The following is a 14,691-nucleotide window of genomic DNA, read 5'->3' on the forward strand; positions in this document are numbered from 1 at the left end:
GAATTTTAGGCAGTTTCTGACTATAAAATATTATTATTATTATTTCAAACTCAAAGTCACACTTTGTTCAAAGATTATTTGCTATACAAACACAATATCCTGCTTGCGCTTTTTTGTTTTGGTGTTGCATTTCAAGGGCCACTTGCACTACGCATTTTGTGGTTTTCTGCACGATGCGCCGATACGATACACTAATTTCCAATTAGGATGCTGATGTTCCAGACCAATATGACTCAGGTCTTACTTAATCTACCCAAGCAGTCTGTTTACCCTTTCCAGCAATTAATGAAACCCTAACCTTAGACTTAGCAATATCCTCAACAAAAGTCTGCAGAAAGAAGGAAAAAAAAAATACAACAAATAAACCACAACCAACTGCAAGTCTTCTTTCTCAGAATGGATCCACACAGCACCAGAGAGAACCAGCTTGGAAAATGTTTGATTATTAAGCCAAGCTGGCCAATAAAAATTCCATTTAGCAACTTTATATGGACATCCTAAATAGCGCACAGATAACGGCAAAGGAATGCTGACAGTCAAATGCAGCACACAGAAGAACAGGGAGAAAAAAAAAATAGAAAGCATTTATCCTCCCGAACCAAAGCACATCCAGCAGGCAGGAGAATCACCTTTTAAACAGCCAAGTGCAACTATTCACGGCATCAGGCACACACAAAGATTTTTCTAACAAGAAAAATTAATGAACCCCAAGGATGAACAGGCAAGAGTGGCAGAGCTGACATCTGAACTTGCCTGCTTGATTGCCCACACCTTTTTAGCCAGACAAAAACAAAAATAAAACTTAGCAGAAGACTTGCTGAAGTGTCCCATTCTGCAGGACGCTCCCTCCCCAGGCCACAAACAGCAGTGGATATTCTGCAGCTGCTGACTTCAGCTTCATTTGACAAGATGCTGTAGGAGATGTTTATCCAGTGGATATTATGAATTCAGCAGCTACACAATAGGCCACCCTCAAAGCTCCCACTCTGCTAGGAATATAGAAATCCTACAAAGGAGGACCAACTGTGGGCTGGGAAATGCAGAATGAACACAAGAGTCATCCTGACACTTCAGGCTCATCTCACCCTGCATCTCCAACACAGCACCCAGTTATGAGCACTCAGAGATGGGGCAGGGTGAATACAGCCAGCCCTTTCCTGGCCATATCTTCCCAGTTTCTGTTATTCAGTGTGCAGACATCACGCTCTCCAGTCACGACCAGTGCTCAAGTACTCCTGTTTTGTGTGGTCTCCTTTCAAGCTTTCTTATACTGTGGCAATAAGAAACACAATTTAAACATGCCCTGCTTCATTAATCACAGTCTTAACCTTCACCTGCCTGTTTCTCTTTGCAGAAAAGCTATCTTAGCTCTGTTTCAGTACCCATCTGAGTCCAACACCAGGGATACTTGTCCTACTTGCCACTACCACCAGGACAGCAAGACTGCAGGAACACAGGAGAAAAATTCAAGTACTAATTCTACTGCCACACCACAGAGCTTCACTGTCACTTTGTCTCTTATGCTTTTCCTCCTTTTACAACCTGCCCCCAACTCCAGGGGGGTTCTTTGTCCCCTTCTTTCTCTTTCCCTACCTCTTTCTTGTGGGAAAGGCAAACACATGCCTTGGAGCCAAGCCTGCTGGAAGAAAATTTCAGTGCTCATTTACTATAAGAACATTTGGCAAAGCCCTACTCTTCCCAGACTTTTGAAGATTGTCTAATTTTACAGTGGTGACACTTCATAGCTAACAGGCACTAACAGAAACACTCCACACTTACAGTGGTTTCCACTCAAAAGAGAGGGATGTACATTTAATTCCTCCAACACTACAATCTAACTTAGAATCAAAGACACAAAACCAGCCAGCAAACACAAAATCGCTGATTACACTGTACGCACTTGGACTTCTCTTGCATAGACCTCATCCAGTTTGTTGGACCCTGCCTAATCTATGCCATGGTATAAACTTTGATTTTTAATACAAATTAATCAGTGAAAAAGTTACAGATTTCTAATGGAAAACTGAAAAAATACATGCCCTGAGAAAACAATTTCTTCCTGTATTTCCACTTCTCTAGTGTGTACTTGAAACACCCAGGACTATCTTAGTCACATCTGTCCAGCTCACAAAACCTCAGCCTCCCCTGTGTAAGTAAAATATACAGGCTTTTTCTGGTTTCAACCTGTTCTAAGTCAATTCGGACAAGTTTTATAGCTCTGTAAGAGCAGCTTTGTGTGTAATATTTACTTGAGTTTCAGATAACTAAGAAGAATGGTCCCAGGTAAGGGTGCTGAAGAGGGATGCAGAAGAGCCGGGTATGACTCCTGACCCCACCCAGCAGCTCCCTCAGATGCCCTCAGGTAAGTCGCTTCCTTCGTCACATTTCTGCAGTAAGAAACTTGGAGAAATCAAGTCCCACTCCCACATGTGGCTACCCAGTGCCTACCACAGAACAGGGGAGAAGATGTGATTGGCAACCGTCCCATCAAAGCAGACTGTACCTTCGACTCCGGTTGCAAGCGTGGCACCAAACTAGGACAAGAGGAATTTCACTGCTCAGGTACTTTCTGTCTAGTTTCAGGAATACATAATAAATGCTTGGTAGGAAGCAAGGGGAGAAAAAAATGTGTTTTTCCCAGCCTCTTTAGAAAGAAAAGAACCATATATTATTCCTATAAAAACAGCTAGTCATGTAAAATCTACAGTATTTCTCAAGCTTCTTAATGTTACCTAAAAAGTGGTCATTTAGGACACTGCAAACTAAAGAAAGCTAATTGGAAAATTTCTAGATCTTCTCAGATTGATAGGTACATTGATACAAGCATCAAATGCTGTAAAACCACAGACAAAAATTTCACTATCAGGAATTTCACAGGAATCTCAGAGTAGATATGGATAATGGGAGAAAGTAAAAAAGTAACATGAAACATAGGAAAAAAAAAATTACAGATATTCTCTTACTTCTCATTACTCTCAGAGGAACTACTGAGCACTCCCTTCACAGATATTGAAGATTTATAGAAGTGGAAGAACCAATGCAGTCTAAGGGCTTCCACTAGGAGTTGTGCACAGGATACAATCCAGCAAGTTCACAGTCCCATTTGAATTTCATCCAGATGTTAGCAACAGAATAAAGGATTACAGAAAGAATAGAAAACAGCCTCTTGGTTAAAAGACAACTGAGATTCAAGCTTCCTAGGGACAACAGAAGTCAGATGCTCTACTTATGCAGAGGTGCCCTGTCATCTGAAGCAAGATTCATAGTGAGCTGAGGGATGGTGTGGTTTGGAGACAGGGTTGTTTATCCTGGGCTGCCAAGTGAAGACAGAGCTGCCAAGCATATGGGGAAATTGCTGCTAGCATAATCAAGGGCTTCAGCTGCGACACCAAAACCTACACAGAGCTGTCTTCAAAGTCAGGCAGGAGACAAATTCCTGCTCCAAAGATGAAGAGGTGCACCACAAGAAACAAAACCACCAAGTTGCCAGAAACAGGAACGACAAACCAGCTTTGTTAGCTGTTTTTTAAACCGCCCAAACCCAGGAACAGTCAAAAGGGGTCAAGGAGCAGTACAGCACACCACAACGGTCAGGGATCAAGGACACATAGGTGGGCAGACACCAGGGAGCACCTCATAGTCACAGTCTCAAAGACACAAACTCATGGTTGTGCCTGTGATCTCAGGCAAGGGTAGAATCTGTGTTCACATAGGAAAGGCCACCAGCAGCAGAGCTCCTTGAAATAACGAGGGCCTGGTCAGTAACTGCAATGATAGTTATGAACAGAGTCAGTCCTTAGCATAGGACAAAGCAAAAATATCCCCACAAACAGAGCTATAATTAAACCAGAAGCACACCCAGGCAGAGCTGGTCACTCAGCCTTCTCTACACTTCATTTAGGCAAATAAAGAATTGTTCCAGGAAAACTACAAACATTCAGACAGTTGTGACCCCATAAAAACTCAATTACGTAGGAGTTAACGTCAATACAAAACAGCTTTTTTTCATTTACTGTAAATCTCAGTGTTTAAAACTGGGTTCTCTGGCTGTAGAAGATTAGACAGTCAAATTTGAACTTTAGACTTTTTAAAGGAGACAAAGGTTCTCTTTTGTCTTCTGTTGTAAACTGTTTCATCTCCTACCCAAGCAGTTAGCTTCAAGGTGTCCTTTTCAGGTGTCATTGCCCAGTACTGTCTGCACCTTTCTTTGGAGGAGAAACCAGAACATCTGCAGTGAGATGCAACAGGACACCACTGAGCAGATTTTAAATGTAGCACAGTTTAAAGCGCACCAGTTTATTCACACATGTCTTGAAACTGGATACATGCCTTCGCACCTGAGGGCTGAAATTCGGGGTTTTCATTTAGGTGTGACCCAGGCTCAAACCAAGTCCATCTTTAACTTTATGAGATATCTGTTGCTTATGCATCTCTACAGAAACACTCCCAATATCATCACAGGTCTTCTCAGATGTTAGTGGTTTTCTCTCATGGTTTAAGACTTTTGCTTGTTTGTTTTCTGAACTGTCTAGGACTGGCAATAAAGATGACTCCTGGACAACACTGTAAAGCAGAGGTGGCCAACCTTCCCAACCCTAACCAGCTGTATACCAAAATCCCCACATGGCCAAGAACCACAAGTCACATACCACAGATCTAGAGAGCTGAACAGAGGCCAAGAAAGCTTTACATACAGGTGACGGCCAGTTACTCTGAAGTACCACTGAGAGACAGGGCTGGATACGTGCCCCAGCCTGCTCTCAGTGACCCTCTCCCATCAACCTTAACCACCCTCCGTTTGGAGTAATTTAGATCTGAGGCTGTGAGCCAACCCTATGCTGGTCATGAAACAAAATCATTACTTTAATAGCTCACAGTCCACATGTGGTTCTGGCACTACAAGCTGATTCCCTTGGGCGATGACTTTCAGGTTTTTGTGTTTTTTGGCTTTTTGTTTTGTTTTTTAAAGGAATGATTTTATTTCCTCACATTTATTAGCATTCATATCTACAGTACAGTACTTGTTTCCTCCACATTCCTCCTGGTGCAATTTCTGGAACCATCTTCATTGCTCCCATTTCTGTCCGTATTTGAAACCAGTTTCAACCAACCATGGTCAAACCACACCCCAAATGACTGCAGACCATGGAATATGCAACTGCATCAAGCTCTCTTGCTAAAGCAGTGGTTTGTAATATGGTTGCTGGCTGATTGTTTGTCTGAAAATCCCAATCCGCAAGAGACACTGAAATAGTGCTAAAAGGCAGGCTAGTTCCAAAAATGTTAGGCGATGTTTGTGCTGCAGACTTCTGGACAGTGCAGCTCTGTTGGCAGATGCAATCCCTGACCAAAGAAGGGATGCCAGGAGCAGCTCCTAATGTGAGGACAGCACTTTTACCAGTTTTGTGGACTGAAGGTATAGTTGTGTTAAGACACCACACTAATAAGTCTATACCTTGTCCTGTTGGATGAGTAAATCCTCCCAAGGTCCAGTAAAGATATCAATGTAGGAACTGCCATATAGATTAGCAAACTAAGATCACATTGAACTTGGGCTAGCAGGGCTCTGGCTCCAGTTTCCCAAGGAATGTGGGAAGGCAGGGGGGAAAGAGAGCAGGAAAGACAAGTGTAATGAGTCAGTCTTTGGAAACCAAGCTAAGGATTTGACTCTAGTTACTTCATTTACAGGCTAGTTCCAGATCTGCAGCCAGCAAGCACTCATGATTTTGAACTGGAGCAGACAAACTTGGGAGCCTGACACTGCTGAATGTCCCCAAGTCAACTTAAGAGAGTGAGCTTAGCTGTCATGTTATCTTCCATCACAAATTCTTCCCCTGCCATTGCTGAAAATGCTGGTCTCCAGCTCAGGAGTCTTCTCAGCTTCCTTCTTCACCCTTGTGGAGAGCCCAGGCCAAAGACCTTTTCTTCCTCAATGCCACTGACGATCTCTCTGGGTCTATCCAGCAAAGAGCTGAGCTAGTCCACTTACCAGCCACCATTCAATCAGTCACATGTGAAGTAAGTGTTTCAGGGCAGGGAGCAAAGCTACCTCATGATGACAAAAGGTCAGTTACTGAGTGGTGAAGAGTTCAAGTCAGGAAGGAACATGTGGACAGCAACTGACAAGTGTCATCCAGCAAGTAGAAAACCCCAAACCAAGTCCTCACAATTTGGGTGAGTAACCACACTGGATGTGAATTGCTTTGTTGGCGCTGGGACAGCGACTGTGTCTTTGTATCTGCCTTACTAGGAGTCAGCTATGACTGATGTCCACACCAGTGCAGACAGGGTGGAGAGACATCCATTAATGAAGTTACCCATTTGCTAAAGTAATCCATCACAAAAGTCAAGCATACAAGGGAAGTTTTATGTAACAGTGTTTGGCCAGACCATGATAAGCACAGAAAGAGGGTAAGGTGCAAGAGGTGTCTTTACTTACATTGAGCATAAGGTGATAAGGTGTAGGAAATGGTCTAAATTGCTTCAGGAGATGGCTACAGCACTGCAGCTGGCTCACAGTGCTCTGGAGTCAGTCAGCTCCTCAGCCATGCTGTGAGTGTTCGGTCCAGAGATTTGGGCTGCCTCAAGGTCCCCTTCACATAACTCCTCAGGCTCACACAACATAATTCTATTAATGGGATTAATTTTCTGTCAGAGCCTTTAACTTGCACTTAGCTCCAGCTAAGGCAGGACAACTGAGACCAGTGTGGAATTCCCTGGCTTGAGTTGAGTAGACTGAAGTACAGTCGCAGCACCCTCCTCTGGATTTAGAGAAGGGGTGGACAATACCTACACAACAGGTACTTGCCGGGAAGCTATATAGCTCAAAAATCAAAAGTGGTTCCCACAGAAAAGCGATGCTGACAGGAGAAGAAAATTTGTCTTAAGCACTTTAATTTCTGCTTTTAAACAGACACTTTTTTTTTATTTCAAAAGGTCAATGCATGAAGAATGTGCTTTTGCCACATACATAATGAAAGAGACCAAATACCCTTCTGTGTAGAAGTTTCTAAACAGAAACCTCTAAGTGAAATGGAAGGTTATCTGTCAATTCAAATTGATTCTCTGTTCTGGAATTGCTCCTGCCAGCCTCATCCCTGCTTTGTTCTTCCAGGCCTGTCCAGCCTCATGCTCTCCAGGGTGAATTCTGCAAGGACATATCCCACCTTCCCCCTTGGGGGATGACAGGCAGATGCAGAAGATATCAAAGAACTGGTGGCCTGCCAAGGAAACAGGTCAGAACTGTGTCAAGATGGCAAAGGAGACAACTTACAACAGTAAGCAGGAGAAAGCCTAAAACAACATGGTCTATCTGCAAAGGCAGTAACAATCTTAATTTGCACAGGAAAGCATAGACTGCTCTGGTCACACAGATTTTTTTTTAAACTCATGATACTAGGTAAAGACTTGCCTTAATTTTGCCCTGACAAGGTAAAAAAAATAGGTACTGCCTCATGTATGCTAAAATATTTGGTTGTCAGCTGCTTTTCACTACAGAAAAATCTTTTACTTTGAAAGATGAAATAATTGTGTTTCACAGGAAGATTCACCTCCATCTCACCCCGATACGCCCTGTATCACCTCCTGGGGTCTGCTGTATTTGGATGAATAAACTGGGAAGACAGTCACAAACCTCAAGCATGTCTTGATCCTGGGAGACAGCACAGTGCCAGCCTATGTGACAGGAAACATCTGGCTCCTTGGGTAGAGCCTGCAGCATTTGGCTGATCTTTCTAAGGGGGCTCCATGGGTCTACTAGCTAGCAACACAGCTCCAGCAGCCAGCTGCACCTGAGGTCCAATGGAGTCCAGAGCTCTGCTTCGTAAAAGCATTGAGAGAAACTCGACCAAAGAGACACCAGAATGAGCTTCACACTCAGTGCACAAAGCTTAAAGAGCTGGAGCAGTGTCCTGAAGCAGGAAAGGATCTCAGTAACAGGGCAAACAGCCTTCAGCATCTTGCTAAGCTAATGCCCTTGTTTAAAACCTGGCAGAAGGTAAACACAGTAAGTTTTAGCACAGTCTGTGCCTGGAAAGGTCTGATTCCCCTGGGACACACACGGGAGGTGCTGCAAAGTGACAGCCAAACTCCAGCCACAGATGTGGCCGCACAAATTCTGCCAAAGCCGGGGAAAAAGCCTAGAGAAACACCCAGTGTTTTTTTATCCAGGAGTTAACATTAGCCTGCTAGGTCAGTTACAGAGGATCTTGCTGCACTGAACCCCAGCAACTTGTCAAGTTATGAACTGAGCAAAGCCACATCACCCAGCCACTGGGAGCGATGTCCCCTCTGCCCAGATCATCCAGGAGCCCTTGGATACCTGCTCACTCCTCCTCTGGCAACATCCTCCAGCAGCACTCGGGGACTGGCAATATTAAGAGCCCTCTCCAAGTTTGCTAATCTGCTTAATTAATCTGGCTTCTAAGATGAAGGTAGGAGGCTGCTCTTTAAGTTGCCTGAAATGAAGCTGTACCTGGCCACAGGTGCACGCTGTAATGCTGCCTTCAATCAACAGTTAAATCAGTGGTACTTCATTATTTTATATCAGTTGACAATCTGGTATATAAATGTGAAAAATAATCCTCTTTTCCTCCATCCCCCTCCCCACCTCTAGCCCTCTTTTTCCCATCGCACTGCCTTCCCAGTAAGGCACAAGTATGTGATCAGATGTGTGTCTCATTAATTGTTCCCAGGAAACATGCCCTCCCTTCAGTGTAGTACAAACCCTACCTTGGTTGAGGTAGGTCAGGGTTTCCTCATGCAGTTTCACAGCAGGTGACGTGGCTGTGCAGAGGACGTACTGAAAGGGTGGCAGTTTGGCATCATTCTCGGGCGACAGCTGCGGCTCTTCCTGCTTGAAGATCGGCAGTGCGAGGACATCTCTGCAACATGTAATTCACACACATTCAGTTACAAAGACTTTACAGAACATCCTAGCCTCAATCTGCACTTCGTTGTCATGCTCTGAGAGAATGGAGATGGTCTTTGGAAAAACACCGAGTTATGATGGCTACGAAAGAAGACAGAATTTGGCCTGTATAATGTAACAAGCCAACTTCTGCCTCTGGGATGTCAGCACTGGATAGAAAACAACACAGCATTAGCAAAACAGAATATTTCTGAGAATTCATGTTTTTAAAACATAAATCAGATTTACTTTTCCATTAAGCAGTCTTACTGATGAGGAAACAAATCATCAAAAATAGATTCTTCATCCTTGTGGAAGCACATTCTTTTAAGAGTTCTTGGGTTCTCAGACAAAAGCCTTTCAGAAAAAAAAAAGGGGGGAGAGGGGGCAAGACAGGGCACTTTATCTTGACAGTTGAATGTCAAATTACAAAATGCCTACAAGTAGCAGCCAAGGGTGAAGAGCAGACAGGTCTGGTGTAAAAAGGAGACATTCAGGTAAATGATGGCAAGAACTGCTGGATTAATTCACTCATAACATCTCCTTGCACTCTAATAAACCTGATCCCAAGGATTCACATAGCTCTTAAGCCAGCATTGGGCTACCTTCATAAATGCACACAGGTTCCCGGGAGCAGCTTCACCAGGACCTACACACAGTCCCAGCTGTCACATCTTTACAAGATGTTTGTGCTGACCTGCCTGCTGATTTAGTGTCAGACTGATCCCAGCCCACACTAATCCCCAAGCAGAACAGGCATTAGCAAGACTGAGAACACAACAGAATGATTAGTACAAAATGAGACACCAGGAACAAGCATCCTTATCACAGCAGGTCTGATACTGAAGAACCACATTAGCCTTCTCCATGTCACTAACATTTCTGATCATTGTGTCCACCTACTTAAGACATTAAAATCCTTCCAAATTAGGAGGATTATCTTGCACACAGAGACAATTCATAACAAGAAGTGATTATTTTTTTCCTCCTCCATTTCCTCCAGATGTGTGAAGACTCAAGATCACCATTACCAAGGCTGCAGTTCTGCTGCTTTCAGTAACCCTGTGGCACAAAAAGCTTTAAGAAAAACTCTTCAGGAACCTGCCAGCATGTACAGGCATGCTCCCTACGGAAAGAGCATTAAGAATTTTTTCCTTGCTTGTTCAGTTAATGATCCACCCTATGTTCACTCATGGCACCAACAACCTTGAAGGCTACCCAGGTCATGAGTGAAACAGTGCAGCAGTTTATAGCAAACTGCTGAAGTGCATGCTTGAAACACGGATACTCCCTATTTATGGCAAAATAAAGCCAGAGAGAGCAAACTCTGCCACTTCAGATAAAGACAGGACAAAAGAAACACCCATCTGTGTTTCCATTCTCTGTTCCAACCCCACCCCCTTCATATTATCACCAACTTGAAGACTTCTAGCCCTGTTTGCTTACTGGCATTAGTGACACAATCACAGCTCTTGCTTAACTGTAGCCATAAAGAGGATGTATTTTTTTTCCTTAGTGATGATGATTTACTACAGCAACGAAGTGACAGAAATGCCTGCAGTAGATTTCTGAAATAGATAGCATTGCTCCACACACACAGAGGATCTGATACTGCTCCACAGAGCCATCTCACTCACCCCAGATGCCAACACTTGCTCTTAACATGCTTTTCAGCACAATGCTATTGGAATGTGTGTTGCTTTACAGTTGAGAACAGGTCAAAAACTCTAAAGCCTGAAAGCTCCTGAAGTTCTGCAGAGAAGACTGCACAAAATCTGGCCCAGGTTTAACACTTAAGGGGGAGGAATTTGTACACCTACTCAGCTGAAACAGTTGAGAAATTTAGGCAAGAGGAAGTGGAAATTCAAATATCGTATTTCACATCAGGCTCTTAACACCTCTACACTTGCCACAGCAGCTGTCTGATCCCTGAAGATTACAAGCATGGAGGAATTCATGATTTATTTTCTGGAAAGCTTTGTCCTATTAAAGCACTGATGAAGCAACACAAGTTAATCAGTTTTATTCCTACAGTATTTGAACTAATAGCAAGTTCTATCCGTGGCTTTGGATATTTCTAAAATATTTTGCCTTATTAAAAGCATTTGGATCTTAGAAGGACATGAGCGACAGATCAAGACTTATAAGAATTTCTAAGCCATATGTATATTAGCCACCACAATATCACAATATTTGATCAATTCTCTTCATTCAAGAGTTGCAAATTAAGTTTTGGGAAGGGAGAAACTTATTTGAGAGTTCAGTCAGCTGGCAGAACAGAGAGTAAAATATATATCAGGTTTCCACAAAAACAAATGAAAATTTACAAGAATTTTGTGTAGTCTTATCTTGCTGTAACTCCAAATACCAGTGAGGTACAGCAGAATTTACACAGATGCCTCAGATACACAAAACGCCTTCTATCTCTGCAAGGTATAATAGACACAAACTTTTCATACAGCTGCTTCAAGGATTGTACAACTTCAGCTTCCTCTGCAAAGCCACTACAAGTGGGTATGGAGAGCCTCCAGAAAGGCACAGCTCCACAGAAAAGCGCCCCTCTAGAAATGCATGTCTCGACATATTCCCATGGAGAGTGAATTGGCCAGAATTAGAGTTCCCTAACAAAAAAAAAAAAAAAAAAAAAACACCAACCAAACAGGCATTTTATTCAATTGACCTTCCTGAAACACCTGAGGCCATTGCTGCCATAAAACTGATTTAAGGGCTTTTTGTCCCAGGTCAAAAACACTACAGTCACAGTGGCTGATGCTCACTAAAGCTGAAGTTTGTTCCTCAAACACCAACAGGTTACCTAATCTGCCAGATCAGGTACCTTTAACCCCCCAGCTAGCATGAAGCCAGCAAAAATAAACTAATGCATTTTCTGGCCAATTAAAAGGAATATGAACTGTGGGCTCAAGCCTGATGCAGAACTGATGATCTTGTAGCACTCACACTACAAATCCACGGAGTTAAGGAAGCAGCCTGAGGACCATAAATGCTCTCTAATACAGAGACAGTACACACAAGTACCAGTGCTGATGCTCTTCTGCTACAACCATTCTCATAATCCTAAATCAATCATATTTGCAAGCACGAAGCAAGAGAGAACAAGACTTTTGCCATATACATGGTTTTTAAACAGACCTGCCGGGATAGAAGGAGGAGGTGAAGAACCTTGTATGAAGAAGTGGAGAAGCTGCCAGAAAGCAAGAATCTCACACTATTGTATCATTTGATAACAGCAAATTATTATTTGGTAAAAAAAAAAAATCCTTCGCAAATACACTGATAGGGAGCAGGAATAGTTAAGATTGCATGTCTCCTTGAATGGGAAGTATTATCTGTGTTTGAAGTGCTATGCCAGACAAACTCAATGTTCTCTCAACAGTAGTTATTTGGGGGTACATTTTGAAAGCAATGCTCTTGAGCCACTGCCAGGTTCTCCACTGCTGCTATTCAACAAAATCACATTTCAGCTGGGCAGCAGCAATTGACACCAGCTGAGACCTCAGCTTTACATATGCAGAAAAAAAATAATTCATAAGCACCCAGCAGAAAGGAAACTCCCAAAGTTGTCCGCTTAGTTGTCTTTTGGAGGGAGGAAATACGGGTTTGTGCTACACATGTTACAGACTATTGTTTAGCAGCTCTTGTGCTTAAATTAGGCACATTTAATTAAACACAACTGCGTAGAGGCAGGAAAAAGCTGGTTTAGACAAGTTCAGAAAGTGAAATTCTGAGCTTTTTACCCAACATCCCAAAAAGAAGAGAAAGAAATCCCATCCTGAGAAAACTGGATGCCCTGTTGGTTTGCCAACAGACGTTTTCCACGAACTTCTGACAGTGCTTTGCCACTGTCGCACCTTCTCCTTTCGAACTGTGCTACCCAAGCCCTTGAGAAGAGGGAAACCGTCAAAATAACAGTAAAACAAAACCGCAGATCGTTGCCTAATTCGGCTTTATTTAAAACAAAACAAACAAACAAAAACACCACAACCAAACAAGCAAAAGAAAACACCCCCCAAAAACGCCCATATCCCCCAGAAGGAGTTAGCCGCGCTAAGCTCGGGCCCCGGCGGGGCAGCCCAGCGAGCTTTGGGCTTTGTGACCGGAGGACACAGCCTCTCTCACCCAACACCGTGCCCAGGGCGCCGGGCACGCCCGCGTTCTCCCGCTGCCCCGGGCGGGCGGGGACTCACCGCAGGTAGCTGCCGGTCGAGTGTTGGTTGTAGTGCTCCGGCTGCGTGTGCCAAAACAGCATCTTGGAGGGGACCCGGCGCGGTCCCTGGGGTATCCGGGCGGCAAGAAGCGGCCAGCCGGGCTGCCCACCCCGAGGCGCGCCGGGCACGGCTGCGGACAACTGGAACCGCGGCCCCGGCGGCTCCCGGCACTTTTATGGCTCAGCCCCGGCGGCCGCGGGTTGGCCGGGCCGGGCCGCCAGAACCGGGCGAGCCCTCCCCCGCCCCGCCCCGCCGCCACCCCCGGCCGCCGGGCGGGCAGGGGCCGGGGCAGCCTCGGGGCGGAGGGACGGCCCCCCCGAGGGAAGGGCGGCGGAGGGAGGTGGTGTCGCCCCGGGAGCAGAGTTGGAGAGATGAGGGATGCACACGGCAAACCCGCCGTGGGCAGCGCGGGCAGCTCGCACCCCGAGAGGCGGGGGCGGGACGCAGGGGGACCCCCCGCTCCGGACCGGTTCTACTGGGACTTGCCCTCTGTCCTCCAAACTGCCCGTGTTTTTTGAAAGCGACCCCACTCACGTCGAGCCGTGGGGGTGTCCTGGCAGCTCCGGCTGACATCGATGAGGCTGGGTGTGAAATCACTGCTCAGGTTCCTCTAAAGTCTCTCTTTCTTTAAGTGAAGGACAGCTGATCGTTTTAACTCTGCGCTGTCTCTTGCACCAGCCTGTGCTCCATGTTAAAGTGGCCTTTATGTCAGTGGAGTATTTTCCAGATGGAAGGGGAAGACAAAGTAATTTAACCAAGGACATGCAGGAACAAGAGGATGGTGTCAAGGACTAAACTCACCCCTAACCCATCCAAAACCCTTCTGTCTTTCCTAACCCAACTCCCCTACTTGATAAGGAGAAATCTGTTTCTTTTCCATTTCAGATTGCAGATCCTGATCCTCACCTTCAAGGCCATCCATACCCACCATTTTCCTAAGCCCACTGCTCTCAGGGCACCTTCCTGTCCCGTCAATCCTTCTCATGTTTGATAGTTTGGTGAGAGGGATTAAAAGGGTAGAGGGTCTCCTGTTTGGTCACATCCTATTGTCCATCCACCCACAGAAATGGAAACAGAACCTTAATTTCTCTGATTCATAAAAACCTTCCAATCAGTTTTGCAGGAGAGGGCTTCCTACCCACAAGCTTCCTGGTCAAATTTCACTTGAGAAAAAGGCGTTTTACTCTGGGTAGCTGTCAGCATATATTATTATGTATTGCCATATTTTGCAGCGGAGATAGCATAAATTCACTGTCAGATGAAATTTTTATTATCCTGCTATGATTATAGAATATCGACATTGTCATAGCACCTATAGATCATCATTTGGTCAAGCCCAAGAGAGTTAGATGCAGTACAGGCAGGTCATATCCTGATGTGTCATGAGGTGAAGAACAAGGTAACCTGAAGGGTAACCAAGTAGCTTCACAGAGGTGCTGGGAGTCTTGAAGTTTTCAAGATGCATTATTTATATCTGCTTGTTTCTGTTAATTTCAGACTAAGAAATAGCACAAATAAATGTGCCTTTAGGGTAGTTTCTTTTTCCTTTGTTACTAT

At 44.5% G+C, this 14,691-nt stretch overlaps 1 protein-coding gene across 1 annotated transcript in view; it reads right to left on the reverse strand.

Moving 5' to 3' along the window:
• The window catches only part of TFCP2L1 (transcription factor CP2 like 1), a 32,082-nt gene extending 18,820 nt beyond the window's left edge, over window positions 1-13,262 (reverse strand). The window contains exons 1-2 of the mRNA XM_082055597.1: window positions 13,114-13,262; window positions 8,731-8,882 (exon numbers count right to left, since the gene is read on the reverse strand). Coding sequence (XP_081911723.1) covers window positions 8,731-8,882; window positions 13,114-13,175 — 214 coding nt within the window. The 5' untranslated portion in view covers window positions 13,176-13,262. The remainder of the gene's footprint in view (window positions 1-8,730; window positions 8,883-13,113) is intronic.
• Window positions 13,263-14,691: the final 1,429 nt, after the last annotated feature.

The sequence above is a fragment of the Streptopelia decaocto genome, assembly GCF_964273445.1.
Source record: "Streptopelia decaocto genome assembly, chromosome: 6".
In the NCBI taxonomy this organism is placed as follows: Eukaryota; Metazoa; Chordata; class Aves; order Columbiformes; family Columbidae; genus Streptopelia; species Streptopelia decaocto.